This window comes from Gasterosteus aculeatus, chromosome 7 (assembly GCF_964276395.1).
Source record: "Gasterosteus aculeatus chromosome 7, fGasAcu3.hap1.1, whole genome shotgun sequence".
NCBI lineage: Eukaryota > Metazoa > Chordata > Actinopteri > Perciformes > Gasterosteidae > Gasterosteus > Gasterosteus aculeatus.
The window spans coordinates 3706357-3728635 of record NC_135694.1 but is presented as its reverse complement, the minus strand read 5'-3'; the positions used below and the strand labels follow the sequence as shown (position 1 = coordinate 3728635).

Sequence of the window (22279 nt, the reverse complement as noted above, 5' to 3'; positions counted from 1 at the left end):
AAACGTTTCATTAATCAATTAAAAAATATATTTTGTCTTTCCCAGTGAACCGCATAGCAAACAACGGGCTCAAACCCTTCGAGATGCTGTTCAAAGCGTCTCGCTGTGACGACGTGGAGCTGGTGAAGTCGTTCACTGGGGAGTTCAACTCCAAACTGGGAGGCATGGTGAGGATGTAGGAACACATGTGCACATGGAGCTGCTGGAAGTCAACTGTCAAAAACTTGATGCTTTCTTCTCTTCTCCTCGACAGCTGCCCAACATTTGCAGCAGCGGGGATGTCACCTGCAAGCTGGAGGTGATGTCACAGGGTCACTGTCTGGAGTACAACTACGACTACGATAATGGATTTTCAATCGGTGGGATTTACGTGCATCTCCACGAAACATCCCACCTGTATTTAAATGGAAGCATCTTGTCAGCATATTATTTCTTCCTCTGTATCTATCAGCACCGGGGGGTTGGAGCAACAGCTGGGGTCCTCAGGGCGCCCAGGACTACGCCTACTTTGAGTCAGGCTTTGCCCCGGGCACCGGGAGGGTCGCCGGCCAGCAGCGGGACAGCAGCATGCAACCGCACCACCGCAGCAAGAGGCACCGAAAAATAACAGGCCCCACCAGAGACCAAAAGATCCAGATCTTTTTCAATATCACAGGTATATTATGTTCGTTGGCCTGAGCAATGCTCAGAATATCTGTCATCGTCGGTGTTCTGTGCCTAGAATATATATATATATATATGTATTTTTGTCGTTGTCAGTCCTTTAAACTTTGTCCGTTCTCCCAGCAAGCATCCCTCTGCCCCTGTCGAGGAACGACTCAGTAGAGGTGGCCAATCAGAAGAGACTCCTACGGACCCTGGAGCAACTGACCAATCGCCTGAAGCGAACGCTGGCCAAGCAGCCGCTGTCCAGCTTCCACTTGTCCTCGGAGATGATCTTAGCTGATCCCAAGTCTCTGGAGAGCAAGAAGCCCTTTTTGTTCTGCAGGCCGGGCTCAGTGCTCAAAGGCAGGATGTGCGGTGAGTGCGAGGGGACAGAGAGGACCTGACAGCCAATCAATCACCTGACCAGCTTTTCCTTTTTTCCAATGAAGCTTTTCTTTAATAAATCCCCAATTGTGCTGTTGCAGTCCTATGTCCGGTGGGGACATACTTCTCTCTGGAATATAATGAGTGTGAGAGCTGCTGGCTGGGCTCCTACCAGGACCAGGAGGGCCAGCTGGAGTGCAGGTCCTGTCCTGAGGGAACCTCCACCGCCTACCTGCACTCCCGCAGCGTCGCTGAGTGCAAAGGTGAGATGCGTTTACTTTAGGATCATTTAAAAATATCCTCTGACACATTATGATAACAAAAACTGTTGATTATGCAATAAATTCTGTGTGAATGAATGTTAATGCACCGTTTGTTGACTATTGAACTGATTGGGCATGATGCTCATGCGATGGTGATTTGCGTGTGTTTGCAGGGCAGTGTAAGCCTGGTAGTAACTCTCTCAATGGGTTGGAGATCTGCGAGTCGTGCCCGCTGGGTCACTTCCAGCCCGGGTTTGGCGCCAGGGAGTGTCTCGTCTGTCCCGACGAAACCTCGACGGTCACCAGAGGAGCGGTGGACGAGATGGAGTGTGGAGGTGATACAGTCTGACGGCCGGCCTTTTTTAAATTTGAAAAGCTTTGATCACGCTTAAATTATTCAAAACGCTGCTAGGTTACAAAAGCAAATACAATTCCAGCCGTTACACAAAAATGCGTCTGTTAGTATTTACCATTCATGTGCAATCGCCTGTCATCAGAAAGTGTGTAGGGATTACTCACTGGAAGAGAGATGAGGAATTTGCTGGTTCGCTACCAGATTTTTCCTTTTAAAATGTCAACCAATATCTAAATCAACCAGCGGATACCACTTTTGTGAATAGTTTCTGGTGATTTTTATTGCTCCACTTTGTTCTTTCCCTCTGGTGCTCCTCCATTCTGAACCTCTCTTCTCTCTACTGCTGCAGTTCCCTGTCCAGCGGGGCACTTCTCCCGTACCGGTCTGGTTCCCTGTTACCACTGCCCCAGAGATTACTACCAGCCCGAACATGGCCGCTCCTACTGCCTCTCCTGTCCCTTCTATGGAACCACCACCATCACCGGTGCAAACACCATACAGCACTGCTCCAGTAAGTGACCGGACCAAACAAGGAGAACTTACAAGGTTGTTTTTGTATTCAAATTGGTTTCAACATAAAATCACGATAAATGCCTGCAGGTAAAACAGGTGATTTCGGAACACTTTCCTCACTTGTTTCACAGTGTTTATGAAAATGTTTTTTTAGTACAAGTTTAAGTTACGTATATCGGCTTCATTGGAAATGTGTGAAAATAATGTGAGGCCTTTTCCGAATGATTATTGTGCAGATTTATTTGAACAAAAAAAAAATTCTATTTTATTTTTGAACAGACATATAATAACGCTCTGCAAATTCTTTACCAGTTATACTGTACTTCTCCAATTTCAGTCACAATGAATCAATTCCTATAAAAGTTGAACACAAGTACATTTCAGCCACGGTGTGTTTCCTGGTGTGTTGCAGTGCTGAGGGACTCCTCTCATTAATAATTAAAACAGAAAAACTATATTATGATAGTTCCAGGTTTCAGCCATTGTGCTGAGTTGGGTTGACATGTAAAATAACCTGTGTTCAATTGTCTACATGACGCGCATAGAGCAAAATAACTGGACCTGTTAAGTGTGAGCCGCCTGGCTTGACATCATTTCTACATTGTTAAAACTGACTTGTGTTGTGCGGTTTTCTGTGGGGTGACGCCTCAATCCAATTGGAGGAAAAAGGAACTACTGCAAAGGGATCAAAGGGAAACTGAATCATTTCTCTGCTCCAGAATGGAAATAAATAGCATTGCATGCCTAAAGGGTGGGAATGAAGAGGACATTTTGCCAGCTTTTCAATAAGAATACAATTTAGTTCAGACAGAGACAGATGGAGTCTGGTGACAGAGGGGAAAGATCTTTGCTGCTTTTTTCCGACTTGTCTGTGCTTAAATCGTCTGTGTTTTCTCCGGGTGTCGTTGTCAGGTTTTGGCTCCAGTTTTCTTCCCAAAGAGGAGAGTGTGACTGCGGCTCCAGAAGTGGACCTCAACGAGGACTACCAAGCAAGCAGTCAGGTTAGTCTTTACCTTTTCTAATACAAAATACAGTTTTCATTATTCAATTGAACTGCATTTGTGTTAGCGTCTTTTGTCCCCATTTTTATTCCCCATTTAATTTGTTAAACGTGTCTCTGTTCAGAAATGTAATTGATAAACTTTAATCATATACAGTAATCAATATTTTACCATCTTCATTGAGGCTTTTAACGTCTTTCTGACGGACGATCTGATCGGCTGCAGGTTTTCCACGAGTGCTTCCTGAATCCCTGTCAGAATAAGGGCACCTGTGAGGAGGTGGGGGCCGGATACGTCTGCACCTGCATGCCAGGGTTCACAGGTAAACCTGCCGCCTGAGACGCACCTGGTGGGGTGTTTGTATATCAACAGCTTTAGAGAAGAAAGGGGACTTTAAGGCATTCGACAGCAGGAATAAGGGGACCATTGGTGGTTAGTCTGCTGTATTTCATTGCTGTCATTGCTCTGTGGATCATGTCCAGCTGAAACTCTCACTTGAGCGTTGGCATTTATGGACATAATGATTTCCCCCACAGCTGCGTTGTATGTGACTGTGTCACGACGAGTCTTTTACTACAGCCTCTGATATTTCCCTCTCAGGTGCCAAGTGTGAGATTGACATAGATGACTGTGACTCTGCTCCGTGCCAGAATGGAGGCCTGTGCAAAGACGGCATGGAAGACTTCCAGTGTCAGTGCAAACCAGGCTTTTTAGGTAATTGACCTTCGAGGAAATACAGTTATGCTCAGAAAGATGTTTTAGCTCGACTTAATTGGATATTCTGTCAACCACACATCTGTGTTTGCCCGTCTCAGGCGCTCTGTGTGAGGCGGAGGTGAACGAGTGCGTCTCCTCTCCCTGTCTGAATGAAGGCGTGTGTGTGGACGAGGTCAACAAGTTCACCTGCAGTTGTGCCGGCGGGTTCACAGGTCAGATTAAAGGGGCAAGGTTACATTTTAATTCTGGGGATCGGTGTGTCAGTCGTACTAGTTACATATGACAAAATTACCAATGTTGGTCTGCATGATGCACAAAACAGGTGAATATATTTAAGCGAGCGCTTTGAAAATGCTGCTTTTTTTCCTGCCCTCTTTTCACACATTTGCAGGATCTCGTTGTGAGCTGGAAATAAACGAGTGCCTCTCCGACCCCTGTCTGAACGGAGGCGTGTGTGACGACCTGATGGGCGGCTACACTTGTAATTGTGCCGTCGGCTTCTCGGGGGACCGTTGCGAGGTCGACGTCGATGAATGTTACAGCTCCCCCTGTCTGAACGGGGGCTCGTGTGTGGATGCCGTTAACAGCTTCAGGTGATAACGATTGTGACGGGAGGAAGCAGTCCTCTTGAAACGAGCTTCCACGTTACATTTTTAAACAAGGGTTTCAATGTACTTGACCTGTCGCTTGAAATCAACCACGAGGAAGGAAAGGTGCTTTGGAAGCGTTGTGGCTCATTGTGCTTCCCGATGTGTAACCTAAGGTGTCAGTGTGTCGGTGGCTACCGCGGCCGGCTGTGTGAGGTGGACGTGGACGAGTGCGACCCGAACCCCTGTGTGAACGGGGCCAGCTGTCTGGACGGCCTTGGGTCCTACACCTGCCGATGCCTCCCTGGGTTCAACGGAACCAGGTGTGAGACAGGTACTATAGGACAGAGTGTTTTGTGTTTATCCAAAGATCTGACATATAGAAGATGAAAAATAATGCTTTTTCTTCTGCCTCATCAGAGATGTCCTCCGCCTTCAACCTGGACTTTGAGGTGTCTGGTATCCACGGTTACGTAATGATGGATGGAATGATGCCGGCGCTGACGGAGATCACCTGCACCTTTTGGATGAAGTCATCAGACACCACCAACTATGGCACACCTGTCTCCTACGCTGTGGAGGGCAGCGACAACGCTTTCCTTCTCATAGACTACAATGGGTCAGTGATGATTTAACCCTGCAGAACCTCTACTTTAGCAGACTAAAAAGTGCCCCCTAATCATTTGTGTAGCTTTCATTGAATCCTTTGACTGTCCCGCCCCCCTACAGGTGGGTGCTGTACGTAAACGGGAAAGAGCGGATCACTGACTGCCTTGCAGTGAACACGGGTCAATGGTACCACATTGGGGTGTCCTGGAGGAGCTGGGATGGCGACTGGAGAATCTACATCAACGGGAAGCCCTCGGACGGAGGCAAAGGCCTGTCAGTCGGCACCACCATCCCAGGTGTAGTGCTATCCTCGACCTGCTCACCTCTCGATCCGCGTAGTCACCAAGTGGACTAGATGAATAATGTCGCAGTGAGTTGGGGTTAACCTGTGACCTTTGACCTGTGTCCTATAGGTGGCGGTGCGCTGGTGTTGGGTCAGGACCAGGATCAGAGGGGCGAAGGCTTCAATCCTGTGGAATCCTTTGTCGGCTCCATCAGCCAACTCAACATCTGGGATCGTGTTCTCACACCTCAACAGGTGAGATGTAATCAGTGTTTCAGTTCAAATAGGCATTGGCCAATTGGAACACATGTATATTCTAATTACCAAGAGTCATAAAACAGGAATGCTATGTGACTGTAGATAAAGGTCCTGGCCAGCAGCTGTCCATCCTCCCATGTGACGCACAGAGGGAACGTCCTCGCCTGGCCAGACTTCCTCAGCGGTGTGGTGGGCCGAGTCAAAGTAAACCTCAGCAGCGTTTTCTGCGCAGGTAAAAGAGGCTTCGCAGAACCATACATTTCTGAAATGCACTATGTATTGGAATAAGATGTTTTGACCTCACACCCAAAAAATTATTCCTGGTCCTTCCAGATTGCCCCAAACTGGAGAGCGCCGTGCCCCACCTGCACGCCTCCACTGTGGAGGTGAGCCCCGGGGCCCAGGTTCAGCTGTCCTGTGATCCCGGCTTCTACCTGCGGGGGGAGCCGGTGCTACAGTGCCAAAATAAAGGAGAGTGGAGCCAGCCTCTGCCCAGCTGTGAACGTAAGACAGAGACACACACACTGCTCTGTGGTTTGAATTGTTAATGAGACGTATGTATGAAACATCGACATACATAAAGATAATACAGCTATCGGCAGAGAGCCTGTGAGAGTGAGAAAATGATAAATATTTTGACACTTGTGTTGCAGGAGTGTCCTGTGGGCCTCCTCGTCCTCTGGAGAACGGCTTGTTTCAGGGGACGGACTTCCATGCCAGCAGCTCTGTGGTCTATCAGTGTAACGTTGGCTTTTACCTGCTGGGTGACACCAAGGTGCACTGCACCAACAGTGGCAAATGGGGTGCACATCCACCGGCCTGTCTCGGTGCGGCATTAAATAACATATTTGAGCAATAAATAAAGTCCCCTTTTTCCAGATTGACGAGGAGCGAAATGTCTTTGTAATGTACACATTCTCCTGTGTGCGTGCTCAGATGTGGACGAGTGCGCTCTGGGATCGGACTGTGATGAACACGCCAGTTGTCGTAACACGGACGGCTCCTACACCTGCACTTGTGTGCACCCGTACAACGGAGACGGAAAGAACTGCACCGGTAACCAGCCACCAGCCAATATCCTATTAAAAAAAACACAAAGAAATTCACCCGTCTATATATAATCTTAATGGTCACCTGTTTGGTTCCTTCATCCAGCGCCGGTGAAGTGTGAGAACCCCGGGTCTCCAGAATTCGGTCACAGAGACGGCAGCAACTTCCTGATGGGCGGCGAGGTGGTTTTTGGCTGCGACAACGGATACGAGCTGATCGGCTCGTCTCGCCTCCTCTGCCTGGAGACGGGGAGCTGGGACGAGGCGATCCCATACTGCAGAGGTGAGGACGAGTAAAATCATCAATGGTGCATCTCTTGGCAGTGGGGTCCAAAAACGCATCTGCAGTTACAGCAAACAAACAGATTAAAAACACACAAAAGCAGACGGCACAAACATTTCCAGGCACAAATATACACGCATGTACATCACAAACACACATTATGCCGGGAAGGGGTGATGCAGCAGTCCTTTTGTCCTCCCCTGCGCAGCGGGCTGAAAGGCATGACCACCGCAGCATCTCCATCTTGGCTCTCAGCCACATTCTTCCTCATAGAGAAACGAGGAACCGACTTACGCTCGCAGATTGTGCAGAGCTCTTACGTTCTGCCAGCGGAGCGATTGTGTTGTAAAAGTCCGGCAGGTCATCTGAGGTATAAAAAACAACTGTGTTTTGCCCGAAACACAAATTCAGTGACATCATTGTGTGAGGTGGAAAATATCCTTTCATGTTGTTTAACTGCAGTATCCCTGGTGTGACCAATTTACACGGACATGGACGGTCCAAATTTGGAGGCTTCATGTGTGTCTCCAAACAGCCGGTGGCTCTGTTGCTTTACGTTATGCTTCACTTCATGCGAGTCCTCCAACTTTACGGAAGTGCAATATCTAATTACCAAAGTACCACTTTAATGTCTTGCTCAACATCGTTCACTAATGCCTCTCAGTCAGGCCTCTTTGGCTTCTATCCATGCAAGCACTCAACTGTGTGCTCTTCTATCCTATTAAAGTAAAATGTATTCTGGCATTAATCCTGGATGAATAATACCGCTGAGAGGCATCTGCCATTGTGCCTCTACCCATTGAAATGAGTGTAGTCATTTCACTTTTCTGCTCGAACGGAATTTAAATAAGTTACTAATCATCCGTGTGTGGTTGTTGCCCGTCAGCCCTCTCCTGCCCGACGCCATCCGCCCCAGAGAACTCCGTCATGAAGGGAAACAACTTCACCTATGGAAGCAAGGTGACTTTCAGGTATTATTTGCATCCCCTCCATTACCATGTTGTAATGATGACAGTGGGAAATATTTCGGGAGGTATCAGCGCGTACCCTGAGGGAAGTTGAGTGGAGCTTGTCCCTCAGTCTGTTTCCCTTCTCCTCAGCTGTGCCCACGGCTTCCTGCCTCGGATCCCTTATGAGTTCCAGTGTCTCGCCAGTCTGAGGTGGAGCGGGACGCCGCCTGTCTGTCACCCGGTGACCTGCGGGGGCCCTCCAACTGTCGGGAACGCCGAATACAATCTCTACACGGACACCTACCGGTCCACTGTTACGTACACCTGCTTTCAGGGATACAGGTACGAATAAGTTAAATCTACTCTGTTCTTCTTTCACAGCCCTTTCTGGAGGTGTTTGATCAGTTCATTTATTAAATAATGATCCACACATTTCATTGTTTTGATTTGTTCCACACCAGATCTTTATTATGACTGCTTAATAGAAAGAGAAACGGCCCAAAATACGTTTTCAAATGCACAGGAACTTATTGAGTCAGTTAATTCATAAGACGTTGTAAAGGTACGAAGCCCCTGATGTGATGTATTCATTTCGCATGTGATTGCGATATTGTGTGACTCTGCGATTCCACTCGCCACAGGCCACAGGGCTCCATGGAAGTGGTCTGTGAAGCGTCGGGCGAGTGGAGCAGGCCCGTCCCCCGCTGTGTGAACGTCCTGTGCGGCGAGCCGCCGGCGCTGAGGGACGCCGTGACCGTGGGCGAGAACTTTGAACTGGGAAACACGGTGCACTACGTCTGCAAAGAAGGGTAAATGTGGCTCCGCTCGATTGGTCCAACTCACCCACTGAAATGTTACCAGCTCATACTGAGCTCCGACTTCCTGATCTCTCTCACAGCTACACTCTGATTGGCCCGGAGACCAGAGAATGTCTGCCAAGTGGCCAGTGGAGTGACAGCTCTGCCCAGTGTGTGCCGCGCTCCTGTGGCCCCCCGCCCGCCGTTGACCACGCTGAACCCTACGAGAGCCACCAGCTGTTCGGCGACACCGCTAACTACTACTGCACCGACGGATACACCGCCGGCAACAACTCTAAGATGGTGTGCAACGCTCACGGCGCGTGGACGCCCCCCGGCGGCGCCGAGCCCCCTCGCTGCATTGCAAACTTCTGCCTGCGTCCACCCGAACTTCCCCACGCCATTTTGGATTCAGTCAACAAACCCAAGTATGCCAGCAACACCGAAGTGAGCTACAAATGTGAGGAGGGCTTCATGCTGAACACCACGGCCACGCTGAGGTGTCTGATGGGCGGGGCGTGGGAGCCCTCGCCGCACGATGTCGGCTGCACGCCGGTCCGGTGCTCCAAGCCGGAGAGCATCGACCGCGGGTACCCGAGCGGGGCCGACTACAGTTTTGGAGCCGTGGTGGCGTACAGCTGCGATAAAGGCTTCCTGATCCGAGGGGAGAAGAGGAGGACCTGCAAGGCCAACGGGGAGTGGGGAGGGGCTTTGCCGAGCTGCGTGCCCGTTTCCTGCTCGCCACCTCCTCTGCTCAGGAATGGATACATCAAGGTAGGCCACGTTCTGCTCTTAGACCACAAAGAAAACATTTTTCTTTGTGATTCCAACATTCCTGTAATTCTTGTTAATTCTCCCACAGGCCAGAGTTCGATTCACCTTCAACAGCAGGATGACGTACGCCTGTAACGCCGGATACAGACTGATCGGTAGTCCGGATCGCGTTTGCCAGGCCAACCGCCAGTGGTCCAACGACGACCCCCCGAGCTGTGTCCTTCTGACCTGTGAGCCCCCGCCCAACGTCGTCCACGGACATTACCGGGGGTCCGATTTCCAGGTGGGCCAAAAAGTGCAATACTTCTGTGACGAGGGCTACGAGCTGGCGGGGGACGCCACCTGGACCTGTCTGAAGTACGGCCGGTGGGACAAGTCGAGGCGTCCTCGCTGCTCGCCGGTGCAGTGTCCCGAGCCGCCGCTGGAGGAGAACCACCTGGTCCTGAAGAGCCTGGACTCAGAATCCGGCACGGTGGAACTGTCCTGCGAGGACGGCTACGTCCTGGAGGGGACCCGGATCCTCCGCTGCACCCCGTCCCAGGAGTGGAACGACACCTTTCCCGTGTGCCAGCAGGTGTTTTGCAGCCCGCCGCCTGAGGTGTCGTTCGGCAGGGCCTCTTCGTCCTCGTCTCCGTTCCCTTTCAGCTCCGTGGTGAGCTACGCCTGCATGGACGGCTTCACGATGAGGAAGGAAAGCTCCGTGTCGTGTCTGGCTAGCGGGCAGTGGAGCAGTCCGTACCCAGAGTGCATCCCCGTTGAATGCCCGCAGCCCGTGGAGATCTCGAATGGCATTGTCGACGTCCAGGGTCTGATGTTCCTCAGCAAAGCGCTGTACGGCTGTAAGACCGGATACAACTTAGTTGGCAACTCCACCGTCCTCTGCGGGGAGACGGGACTCTGGATTGGAGGCGTGCCGTCGTGTCGCCCAATTGAATGCTCAATCCCGAAACAAACAGCCAATGGAAAAGTGATTTATACAAAACTCCAGTTTGGTCACAGCGCCACCTACTCCTGCCGTAGAGGTTATCGTCTCCACGGCCCGGAGACTCTGAAGTGCCTGGCCAGTGGAGAGTGGGACACTAAGCCGCCGGCGTGCGTGGAGATTTCCTGCAGCCCACCCCAACCCATCGAGAACGGATTCGTCGAGGGGCAGGACCACAGTTTTGGGGTCACCATTTTCTACAGCTGCTTCCCTGGCTTCCAGCTGGTAGGCCAGGACCATTTGACCTGCGAGGAGTTCGGCTGGTCGAGCTCTGTTCCCGTCTGCGTGCCCTCGGACTGCGGCTTGCCTCCGCACATCGACTTTGGGGAATATGTGAGGGTGGCGCAGCTCTCGGGAAGCTCGGACGGCGCCGGTGCATTGATCCCGCCCATGGACCTGAGCTTCCTTCATGGGACGTTTATCGAGTACCGTTGCCACAAAGGCTACGACATCACGAGGCCCACCAGGTTGACGTGTCAGGAGGACGGAGGCTGGAGCGGTACGGCGCCGTCCTGTGTCCCCGCAGAGTGTGAAACGCCACCCGCTCCGGAACGCGGCCGGGTGAATGTGACCGACACCTCCTTCGGCAGCACGGTCACGTATGCTTGCGAGGACGGATACGAGCTGGAGGGGGAGGCCGTGAGGGAGTGCGTGTCGGGGCGACTGTGGACACGCGACGCCCCGGTTTGTCGGCCGGTCTCCTGTGGCGACCCGGGCGCCGTCGCCAACGGCTCAGCCCGCGGCGGCGCTTTTGTGTATCCCGAGGCGTTGCGCTATGAGTGTAGTCCCGGGTTCGTCCTGAAGGGCAGCGACACCATTGTCTGCCGGGCGGACGGGAAGTGGAGCGGACAGAAGCCTTTTTGTGAGCCGGTCTCTTGTGGTCCCCCGGAGGTCCCCAGCGATATTACCGTTAAAGGAGAGGAGTACAGCTATAATAATGAGATAGAACTGAGCTGCCAGCCCGGCTTCCTGCTACAAGGGGAATCAGTCAGTGTTTGTCAGGCCGATAGCACCTGGAGCCACGGGTCTCCCGCCTGCGTACCGGCCCACTGCGGCAAACCCTCAGCCATCCCCAACGGCCGGGTTTTGGGCTCCGAGTTCGGCATCAACAGCAAGGTAAGCTACGAATGTGACGAGGGATACGCGCTCAACGGAGACCCAGCGCAGACATGCCAATCGGACGGACTTTGGGACAAACCCGCGCCTCGCTGTGACATCGTAAGCTGCGACCCCCCCGAGGACATCAGTCACGGCTTCCTGAACGGCTCCAGCTTCGACTACGACGACGTGGTGGAGTACGTCTGCTTCGACGGCTACGAGGTCGTCGGGGATCCCTTCCTGCGGTGCTCCGCCCGAGGCCTCTGGGTGGGCGCGGTGCCTCAGTGCCGGCCGTGCGTCTGCGCGCTCCCGTCGCTCAGGTTCGGCGTGGTTGTCGGCCGCGACCGCGCCTGCGGCGACTCGGTCCACTTCAAGTGTGACGAGGGCCACAAGCTGCTGGGGCCCTCTCAGGCGGCGTGCGAGAAGGGGGGCGTGTGGAGCCCCGGCGTGCCGGTGTGTGGGCGGGGGAGGTGCAGCGTCGCCCCGCCTGCAGTCCCCAACGCCGTCCTGCAGGGAGGCAGCAACTCCTTCACGGACACGGTGATGTACAGGTGTCGCCCCGGCTACCAGGAAAAAGGGTACCCAAACATCTCCTGCAGAAGAGACGGCAGGTGGGGGGAACCTAGGATCAGCTGTGAGCCTGTGAGCTGTGGGATACCTCCAGCTGTGGCCCACGCTCAGGTGATGGGAGACACCTTCACCTTCCCAAACCAGATCAAATACAGGTAGATATTACAGTTCTTACTTTGACTTCTGTGGAAACATTATTTCCTTATCTTTCTGGCACATACTCCTCAGTGCAGACAGTCTAGGACTTCCGATGAACCTATGAGCCTAATTACTCTCCTGTGAACTCGCTCGCTCCCCAGGTGTGAGGATGGTTACACCCCGTCAACGCAGACAGGCGCTCTCTCGTGCCAGAGCGACGGCACCTGGTCCAAACACAGCGTTCGGTGCAGCCCGACCCCCTGTCTGCTCCCCAGCAACTCATCCGTCCCCAATCTGATAATCACCGGGAAGCAGCTCACCCCCGTGAAGGGAACCGTCACCCTCTCCTGCCCTCCAGGTCTCCACCTGCAGGGGTCAGCACTGGCTGAGTGTCAGGTGGGAAAGATGTTGGTCAATTATTAGTCCTTTTTCAATTCTTTGAATTTATGTGTGACTTCCTGGTAAAACACGGTGTTCTTGGTCCCTTTATTTACATGCAAATAAATCGTTTTACCTCCTTTTTCAGATAACTGTAGTTTTTGTTTTGAGATTTGGAGCGATGCAGAGGTATTCAGCTGTAATTGAGGGTTCACACAGCTCTCCTCTTTCCCACTAAACGTGCCAGTTGGAATCCATAATTAATGCAGTACTTTCCTGTCCTGTCTCAGCTGGGTGGAGGCTGGGCTCCAGAAATCTCCACCGTTTCCTGTAAGGTTGCGGTTTGTGAGAAACCCCACCCTCTTCTTCACGGCGTCACCGAGGGGGACAGCTTTAACTACGGAGACTCTGTCCTGTACTCATGCCTGCCAGGCTTTGACATGAAGGTGATGATCATCAGGCTGAGTTTCCTTCTGTACACTGTTCAGAAAACATTTATAAAATGTCCTCAGCTGAGAACTGTTTTAATTTAACATAATAAGATAATTTGAGTATAGAAAGGCATTTTTTTCTTAAAACCATCAGGGGGTTTCCTCTCCTTTCCTGCACTGGGTTGTCAAACAACACAGTAAACCCAAATGCAGACCATCAGATTACAGAAAGTCACATGACCTTCCTGAATTGATAGCAGTTACAGGGCAAACAGAGCTGAGTCACTGTTCCTGATAGACCACTATGGCCTCTGCAATTTGAATGCTCACCACTTTCAGTACACTGGTGACTCACACAGAAGACAAACTGCTGATTTGAAAAGCAGTTAAACAATATTATTACAGTGAAAAAGTCAATTGTGTCAGTCAGTTGCGAAAGAAATGATTGATCCTGTCCTGCTATTTCTGAGAATCAATATATCTAGACAAAGCTCAGGTCATCTGCTATCCTTGTATCTTTACGCATTGTTCTCATTGTCACAGGGAGACTCTATCCGGACCTGCCAGGGAGACAGAACATGGAGTGGCACCCAGCCTTTGTGTGTTGGTAGGTTTGTTACTGACAGCCAGCAATAATAAAACAGCTGCAGATCTCACATTAAGATGATTAAAACCTATAAACATGGTCTCCTGGGAAATTTGTTTGTTAATTTGTCAATTATTTAGATATTTTTCTCCCTGCTTTGAAAACGTTGTCTTCACACTATATATTGATCTTGTTTTCTGTTATATTTATATTTCTGAATTTGTGAGTGTTGTAGGTTGTTGTTTCATACGGAAACATAAAAGTATCTGTATATGACCCTCCATGTTCATCCTGCTCTAATTAAATATTGTGCAACCGGTTAAACTAGATCTGCACACAGACACACACAGAAATCAACCCCAACGTACGTTAAATGCATGAACGCTTGTCTGTTGTCTCCTCAGCACAATCCTGTGGGCCTCCCCCCGCAGTGCAGCACGCACACGTCCAAACAACAGGCCAGACTTACCTAAACAATGCCAGTTACGTATGTACGACCGGCCTGCAGCTGCACGGCCAAAAGACCCTCGTCTGTTTAGCCAACGGCTCGTGGAGCCAGCCGGCCCCAACATGTGAAGGTATGGAAGAGGACCAGGAGGCAACGCATTAACCGTTGATTCTGCCTGCAAAAAAATGTTTTTACTCTGCACCATTTCCCTCTCGTGTCAGCGGTCAAAGGCTGCGACGGCCCGGAGCAGATGCAGAACGGGAAGGTACAAGAGCTCAGCCTGAACACGGGACGCGCCGTGGAGTTCCAGTGTGATAAAGGCTACGACCTGGTGGGAGATTCTCTGGTGGTGTGCATGGGGGGCAACACCTGGAGCTCCAGCTTCCCCACCTGCCAACGTGAGAACACCCCCCTCCTGACAGAAACCTGTATACACAAACACAGCAGAAGTTAAGCGGCTGTGACAGGAATGAGTGGATTGGTGTGTTAGACTTCCTGTTGTGATTGTCTTTCTGCTCTACAGCTCTTTGCTGTCACAACAATCGCTTTTTCAACAACAGAGGGAACGTTTGCAACACACACACTCAGTGCGCTGTTATTTGTTTTGCAACATGGGCAATGGCACAAACAGCAATGATTCAGAGACGTTCCTCCATCCAGCTCATGATCAGTCCGAGCTGTTTACCAGAAAAGTCCTATTCAAGGAACCTTCTGCTCACTTGAGAAGAAGTTTGTTGTAGAGTAACTTATCTTCATTCAAATATAACTGAAAGTAGAAGTAGTGCATGGGACCATAGAACTTCCCGCCACAGAAATAGTAACTTGAATAGCCAATAATGTCCTTTTGATTCGTCTTTGTCACTTACCTCTGTGGTATGCAGTGGTGCAATGGTGAATGTATTTGTACTAGATTATTGCCTTTACAGCCAGAGCCGTGGCACATGTCATCCACGTTAGCTACTAAATGTCATGTCTGTGCATGTGCTGACCGACCCAGCGCGTCTACTCGATGAAGACCTCTATTAATGAATAATCCTGCGTGTTTGCTCCTTGCAGCCAAGTCGTGCCCGGCTCCTCCAGGCTGGAGGGAGGTCAGTAGGAGACACGGCTCCCAGCAGGAGTTTCCCGTTGGACAGTCGGTCCGTGTCACCTGTCCCAAAGGTCTGCAGATCAGAGGCAGCGGCACCATCACCTGCAGGCCCGACCGGACATGGAGCCCCGTCAGTTCCGCCTGCGAAAGTAGGTGGTGTTTGAGATGAATGTAGAACCTCACCCAAAAGATGCGGCCACTTAATCCATCAACAATGACGCTGCAAATGGCCACAAATATTGACAGAGACATATCAAGAGTAGTGAATATATTCAATAGTCAAGTCAATAGGTGAATACAATTTGCAGTATGTTGATAGTGTTTCTGCCTTGTTTTTTTATTTAATTAATTAAAAATGTTTAATTAAAATTTGCAGTGAGGATCTCAAGTTGAGATCCAGGTTGTAAATCATGTTCTATGAAGTTAGGATGTGGATATGCACTCAAACCAGCAAATTATGTCCTAACTCAAGAGTCAATGAAGTAGAAATTGTGTATTTCATATTTGACACCTCTGCATGCTCCTCATCATCAGATACTCAGGCTCAAATCTGCCTGTTAGCTGAAGCATCCTTTCCATTTGTCTCGCTGAGCTTCTATCGTAACAAACATGGCTGCATCAAACACAGTGTTTGCTCCCTGTGTGCTGGACTAATTAGGGGCTGAGGCTTCTATGGCAACTGTTGTCAAATAGTCCTCTGATGTTTCTTGCATCCAGTCGTCCTGAACGCAACACAATCGCGCTCACGTCGCCATGGTTCCTTGTTTCTATTTGCATGTTTTTTCTCCCATATTTGCATGTTCCCTCTAATCTTTTTGGTCCTTTTTTGGGCAGAGGAGGTAGTCCAGCGCACCTGAAGTATTGGGTATATTTGGATATTTTGCATGAACGAGGGTCACAGGGAACACAGCTTGATTTCATCCAATGGACACCAATTTCTCCCTCTGTCCCACAAACACACTCGTATGATTATTAATGTTTCTGTTTGTATGGTTGCACAGCTGATCTCCTGCTGCTGCTGCACAAGAGTAAAATACTTTAAAATGATGTAATGTGACAGCAGGAATAATCATTACGAGAGGGAGGTTTTCTTCAGTACAGAAACAACGGGAGGCCTCCGTTTTTATTTACGCCTCGTGACAAGCAGTGTTTCTTTTATTTTGTCCACTTCCTGTAGTAAATTGTTTTCTGCTCAAACAGAATATTTGAAGTTCAGTAAAGGAGCAGCTGAAGAAACCGTGTAGTGAGTAACTCGTGGGTCGTTCCATCTGGTACAGGGGTGTCCTGTGGCCCCCCCCTCCACGTGGCCAACGGGGTGGTGCGGGGGGCGGTGTTCCAGTTTGGGGACGTGGCGGTGTACTCGTGCTTTGGCGGCTACGCCATGGAGGGCGTCGGAAGGAGCAGGTGTCTGGAGAACGGCACCTGGACGCCGCCTCCCACATGCAGAGGTAGAGAGACACCCCGCCCGCGCGTTTGGGGAACGGACACTCCCCCTTTTCAACCGGGACACGTCCCGCTTCCTCTTTTACTGTCCCTCTTGCAGCGTGACGTTATGCCGCTGATCCGCTTTTCTAGCTCTGCTCTGGACCGCTGCTCTTACCCAACATCACCGGTGTAGGTGGGGAAAGGATGTGGTTGTAGTGGTCGACCTAAAGCGGCGGCTCGAGGATTAAAAAACTCTTGTAACTCCTAGTTCTTAAAGTTCTCTACTGGTGTAATTTTCCTATTCCTGTGGATACAAATATGCAAAGTGACGTCATGTTAACATATTTCTAGCTTTCTCGATTTGTCTAAGCTCAACCTACTGTCGGTTTACGGCCTTCGGGATCAAAGCGGAAGAATTCTGATATGATGCGTCGTACAATACGCTCAGTCGATCAGCATGCGGGGCGGGTTTAAGATATGCTGTGTGGATGAGACAGGTTACAACCAACGGCTGCAGATAACAAACCCGAGCTCCTTCCCTTCGATGCAGATTTTTCATTGCAACACGAGATTCAAAATGGAAAGAAAAGAATTGATCCAGGCTACGATTTCCTCAACAGCTGCTGAGTCTGTGCTTGTTCTTGTCTACACACACACACACACACTCTGAGGGGGTTGCTGTCTTTGATACGTCTGCGCTGAGTCTTGCATGAAGCCTGTTGTTGTTGTAACCCCCCCATCGTTGTCCAGCGCGCGTGTAACCGTGGGACATTCTGCATTATGTAACATACGTTTTGTGTGCGTCCTCTCTCCCTCAGCCGTGTGCTGGCTGCACTGCCAGAACGGAGGCGTGTGCCAGCGGCCCAACAGCTGCTCCTGCCCCGAGGGCTGGATGGGCCGCCTGTGTGAGGAGCGTGAGTATCCCGGGCCTGCACGGCGTCTGAACGGGGGGGAAGCTGGGTCCACAGCGATTGTTTGGTGTCAAACCCATCTCAAAACGTTTTTGTTGTCCCCAAACTGAGCGTTGACCTCCTCCTGTCCTCCCCGCCAACAGCTATCTGCATCCTGCCCTGCCTGAACGGGGGCCGCTGCGTGGCGCCGTACCGGTGCGAGTGCCCTGGGGGCTGGAGCGGCACGCGCTGTCACAGCGGTGAGTCACGTGTTCGGTCCCATCGCTGTCGTTGTTTCTATATAAATAATAATACATTAACTGGCCCTCTGCCCCGAGAACCAGACAAAAGAAAGCGTTCCATCTTTTATTTGTAATTTCTCTTTATTTTCTCATTTTTCTCATTCTCAAGTTTCTGCCTTGTTAAACCTACAATGCGTTATTTAAACTACTACTTGTTTCTTTGACGTCTATTTGTAGGCGTTGAAAAGACGCACCATTAAAGGGCAGTTGGTTGGAATGCCGTGGGGCCGGTATCGCGTTTCCTCCCTGATTTTGTTTTTGTTTTCGTGTCCACAGCCGTGTGCTCCTCGCCCTGTCTGAACGGAGGCAGATGCATCAGGCCCAACAGATGCCACTGCAGTGCCGGGTGGAGCGGACACGACTGCTCCAGGTGACTCGAGACCGCGACAAGGAGGAGAAAACCCAGTCAAATAAATACTATCAGCAACCACTAAAGTAACAAATACAAATGGTTGACATTGCTGATAAATACAGTGCTTGATATGTGTACATGAAATGCACAAGTAGCTTATTCAATAGTATCATGTGTCTAATTCTGAGAAAAGGGCGATTTACTAGAAACGAAAGCCAGTGATCACATCGCGGAAGCTGCGTATAAGGCCTGCAGTGGATGATGTAATCAGGAAATATTCAATCACAAGTGTTATCTTTAGAGACATTTAGTGAACTAAACGAGTTTTAATTTGTCTCGTAGAATATATATATTTTTATACCGGAGACGGGTGTAATATTCTGTAGTTCAATTTAAATAGCCAGCTAAAAGACAGCTGTGTAGATTTGGCAAAGTACCACGAAAACATTTTTCATTGTGTTCTGTTCGTCCAAGCCGGGGAAGCATTAGTAAGAGCACCACACCCAGGCCACGACTGAATAGATACTAGTATTTAGGTTACCAATTCTCCTACAAAGCATTCTGGGTAATGTGTTTTTACTAGCTGAATGAGAAAGGTTATAGGTCGTTTTGAGTTCAGTGTACCAAAACTCAAATGAATTTACTTCCTCACGAGTGATAGTTCAGTTGCTTTTGTCATATTCACACACTAACTGAATATCGGTTCTTCTTTTTGCAGGAAAAGGAAATCTGGATACTATCACATCTGAAGACCATGTGAACGGCCTCATGAAGTGAATTATTGTATATTTAAGTGACACTTGTAAACCATTCATTCTCATCTCTGCAAAAGGCAAAGCAAGAACCGTTTTGTAAAATAAAGCTGTATTTTTTCATATAGAGACTCAACAGTATTAAACATATGCTGCTATATACACACGTATGATGTGTACAAAAACAGTAAAGAAAAAAAAAATTGTGATTGTCTCAATGTATATGTGTAAACTATTCTCACATTTTTATTAAAGCATAAATACCATCTCTTTAAAAACCCTTTCAGCAGGTTGTGTATCATGTTCAAATGTGAGTAAGAAGAGCCCAAAGTTCCTGTAAGCCATCTTCTTTTATTAAAATCCACCTTGAACAGACCTCGAAAAAAAGAAAGTTCAGGAATGAGTCAGGAGCCAATTTCAAATGAAAAAAGATCTAAAAGTGGTCATGAGGTTTTAATCCAAAATTCAGTACAGAGACAGAAGGACAAAGGACATGTCCCCCAGACGCCTGTGTGGAAGAGACAACCTGCTGGTTACACAACTAGTAACTGGAATTTTCTGATGCGTGTACAGGAGGGCTACGGTGGCGTTACTGGGGGGAGAGCGCCGCTGGGACTTCATGTTCTCAGAGCCACCAGTTTTTCCAACAACGTGTCCACGTTGGCGCCGGAGAACTCGAATACCTGAAAGACAGCGGACGGCGAGTTGAAGAGAGACTCAAAATACTCTTGTCTGATTTTGCAGACGGGCGGTACGCTCGCTTGTTTACCTTTGCGCCGTTCTTGTAGAAGTGGAAAGTGGGCATGCAGCTGATCCCGCATTCTTTACTGACATCCTGAAAAGAGAAAAATAAAAATAAACCACCTGCAGCGAGGAGACCCTCTGTAGACCTTTGGAACGACAGGAATTTAAGATAAATGGATTGATATATACGGCCTCTCCAATAGTCACAGCCTTGTATGTATTTGACTTTAAAAATAAAAAAAACTTCACACGGAAGCTCAAAGAAAAGACGAGTCACGTGACTCTGCTGAAGTGGATTTCAGGAACAGTTCACATTGCCTCGAGACTTAGTGAAGTGGTAACCAAGAACAGAAAACACACTTACTTCACAATCATCCACGTCCACCTTCAGGAAAACCACGTTCTTGTTCTCAGGCTTTGCAGCCTCTTTCTGAAAGAGGAGATCGATGAGCATTAATGGTAAAAAAAAAAAAAAAAAAAGAACTAACGTGCTGCAATGCCATCAAGAAAGCATCTACTAGAAACCTTTTTTTTTTTTAGGTAAGTGCAACCATGACATTTTCCCTGTTAAGTTCTTCGAGGTTGAAGCGGTTACACAGAAGTTTGCCAAGAGCAAGAAAGGCCATGTAGACTTGCAACATTTGTTACACAAAAGGCTGCAACTGCGTAACAAAAACACCTCGTAACAATAGTTGTGGAAGGAACAAACAGCCTCCCAAAAGAAGCATTGGCTTTAAGGGATTGCACGTGGAAAAAATAAAGTAAAATATTAAATATTTTTTAAATTATATATATATATATATATATATTTTTTTTTTAACAATACCTGAACGTCAATTGTAGACTTACCACAAATATTGGGGCGATCATTTTGCAGGGGCCGCACCAGGTGGCGGTGAAGTCCACCACAACCAGCTTGTCTCCGGAGTCCTTCAGGATTTGGTGGAACTCCACCTACAGAGAAATGACCAACCCTGAGTTACTGCAGCTTATATCGGGGAAATAAAGAACACTTTGTTTAACGTCTTGCTGCTGCTACTTGGCTTCTGCCACTGCAAAACCAGACATGCATTCGCCATATCTGAAAGCTTCCACTCATCAGAGGCGGATCATGTATCACACACACACACACACCTCATTGTAGCTCACTTTGAGCATAGATTACACAAAAGCCATAAAGCAACACTGCATTATGGAAGTTCCGCCCCTTTACCAAAGAGCCTTCAGTCAGACAATAGAGGGTAAACTACGTAATTATAGTTCCAGAATAGCTCTTAAATTACATAAAAAGTAACTTCATTCATAAACTGCCCATCCCTGACGTAACTATATTACGTTACTGCGGAGGGCACGTCGCGTAGGGCGTTAGCTACAAGTTGGTTTAGCTTTAGCATCGCCGCTACGACGCGGCCACCGCGGTTCGCACGAGTGAGCCGGCCATCGAGTCCGCGAGCGCCGCTCCGGCGTCACAGCGGTGCATTGTGGGTAAAGTCCCGGGTAAACGCGCCGAGAGTAGCGGTCTTCGCGGTGAAGCCCGCGGGCCGGTAGCGTTCAGGGGCAATCGGGGCAGCGTCACTCCGGCTGCTCAGACATCCTTATCGAGCGCGCTACAAAGCTACAACGTAAACGCCGCGTGTGGTCACACTCGCACGCCATCGACCGTCAGTGGGAAACCAGGATTAATAATTACAATGGTGGCTTTCAACAACGAAAAAAAAAAAGGTAAACCCCTGTAAAATAAATCAAGTACAACTTACCAAAGATTCCACTTCTCTGACTGCGTTTGCCATGTTGTGCGCGTGCCTCGGAGTGAACAGTGAGTTAGCAAGTGTCACTTAACGGAGACGACACGCCGTGTTTTATGGCAGCTGCATCAAGCCACTCAACGTCAGTCCGTAACGGCAATCAATGGCGGAAATGAGTGTGAGTTAACAAAATAAAAGCAGTAGTAAATGCTAGGCCGGGTTACGCCATGGGTTCATGCTGTGGATGTGAAGTGCGCTTTGGTTGTATTTTGAATTCGTAAAGATTCCACTGTAATTGTCCCATTTGATTTGTTTTGTGTATTTTGCATCACGACGCGCTTTCCAATACAGACTTTTATTTTGAAGGTTGCCAGTAAAGAAGTATTTTGGGGCTTTTATTGGAATTCTCCTCCCATTAGCGCAACAAGAATGTGTGTGAATGCACTGATGTAAAATGTTGTCTCTCGGTGAATTTATTCAATTGTTCGACTCGTTTTGTAATCGTTTGGATGAACAGCCGATGGAGGAAATGCAGCCTTTACATTATTACAATTATTACAAGTATTAATATTATTATCAGTATTATTCAAATTAGACATACGTCGTATTAAAGACACTTTGTTCTGTGTCTATATCTCTTCACTAAAAAATATCGATATTTCGATAGTGCTGGGGAAAAAGTTGACCATCAAATCAAGTCACAATGACTTGACAGATTCTTGGTTTACCGTAAAGGGCAGAGTCTGCGCAGCTTCATTTCCGTGTAATAATACACCAACGTGTCTTACGTCATCGCCATCGGTCTGGTCTATTCAATGGATACATAACGTTCAAATATTGGGTCGGCATAAAATACTCACACCCTTTGAGGACTGAAGAC

The 22279-nt window shown here is 49.0% G+C and overlaps 2 protein-coding genes across 4 annotated transcripts in view; one reads left to right on the top strand and one right to left on the bottom strand.

The window, feature by feature from the left end:
- The window catches only part of svep1 (sushi, von Willebrand factor type A, EGF and pentraxin domain containing 1), a 60201-nt gene extending 41013 nt beyond the window's left edge, over positions 1–19188 (top strand). For 2 of the 3 annotated variants that reach the window (XM_040183076.2, XM_040183078.2), the window contains 37 exons: positions 46–167; positions 254–359; positions 452–655; positions 787–1020; positions 1131–1292; positions 1466–1627; positions 1997–2158; positions 3073–3161; positions 3387–3483; positions 3762–3875; positions 3977–4090; positions 4270–4471; positions 4642–4799; positions 4886–5084; positions 5195–5370; positions 5488–5612; positions 5718–5847; positions 5949–6119; positions 6269–6442; positions 6552–6671; positions 6771–6947; positions 7834–7918; positions 8048–8239; positions 8539–8706; positions 8796–9468; positions 9557–12273; positions 12418–12652; positions 12925–13080; positions 13609–13672; positions 14056–14229; positions 14321–14497; positions 15156–15338; positions 16467–16637; positions 17433–17528; positions 17669–17764; positions 18083–18176; positions 18877–19188. In XM_040183076.2, the coding sequence (XP_040039010.2) occupies positions 46–167; positions 254–359; positions 452–655; positions 787–1020; positions 1131–1292; positions 1466–1627; positions 1997–2158; positions 3073–3161; positions 3387–3483; positions 3762–3875; positions 3977–4090; positions 4270–4471; positions 4642–4799; positions 4886–5084; positions 5195–5370; positions 5488–5612; positions 5718–5847; positions 5949–6119; positions 6269–6442; positions 6552–6671; positions 6771–6947; positions 7834–7918; positions 8048–8239; positions 8539–8706; positions 8796–9468; positions 9557–12273; positions 12418–12652; positions 12925–13080; positions 13609–13672; positions 14056–14229; positions 14321–14497; positions 15156–15338; positions 16467–16637; positions 17433–17528; positions 17669–17764; positions 18083–18176; positions 18877–18907 (8510 nt within the window). In that variant the 3' untranslated portion in view covers positions 18908–19188. The remainder of the gene's footprint in view (positions 1–45; positions 168–253; positions 360–451; positions 656–786; positions 1021–1130; positions 1293–1465; positions 1628–1996; positions 2159–3072; positions 3162–3386; positions 3484–3761; positions 3876–3976; positions 4091–4269; positions 4472–4641; positions 4800–4885; positions 5085–5194; positions 5371–5487; positions 5613–5717; positions 5848–5948; positions 6120–6268; positions 6443–6551; positions 6672–6770; positions 6948–7833; positions 7919–8047; positions 8240–8538; positions 8707–8795; positions 9469–9556; positions 12274–12417; positions 12653–12924; positions 13081–13608; positions 13673–14055; positions 14230–14320; positions 14498–15155; positions 15339–16466; positions 16638–17432; positions 17529–17668; positions 17765–18082; positions 18177–18876) is intronic. The other variant, XM_040183077.2, reaches the window with a different exon arrangement.
- A 53-nt stretch (positions 19189–19241) lies between these two features.
- On the bottom strand, positions 19242–21748 carry txnb (thioredoxin b). The gene is made up of 5 exons (XM_040183083.2): positions 21412–21748; positions 20504–20608; positions 20019–20084; positions 19680–19745; positions 19242–19593 (listed from the first exon to the last, which is right to left on the bottom strand). Exons 1-5 carry the CDS (start codon positions 21442–21444, stop codon positions 19528–19530), a joined length of 336 nt encoding a protein of 111 aa, XP_040039017.1. The 5' UTR covers positions 21445–21748; the 3' UTR covers positions 19242–19527.
- Between the last annotated feature and the right edge of the window lie 531 nt (positions 21749–22279).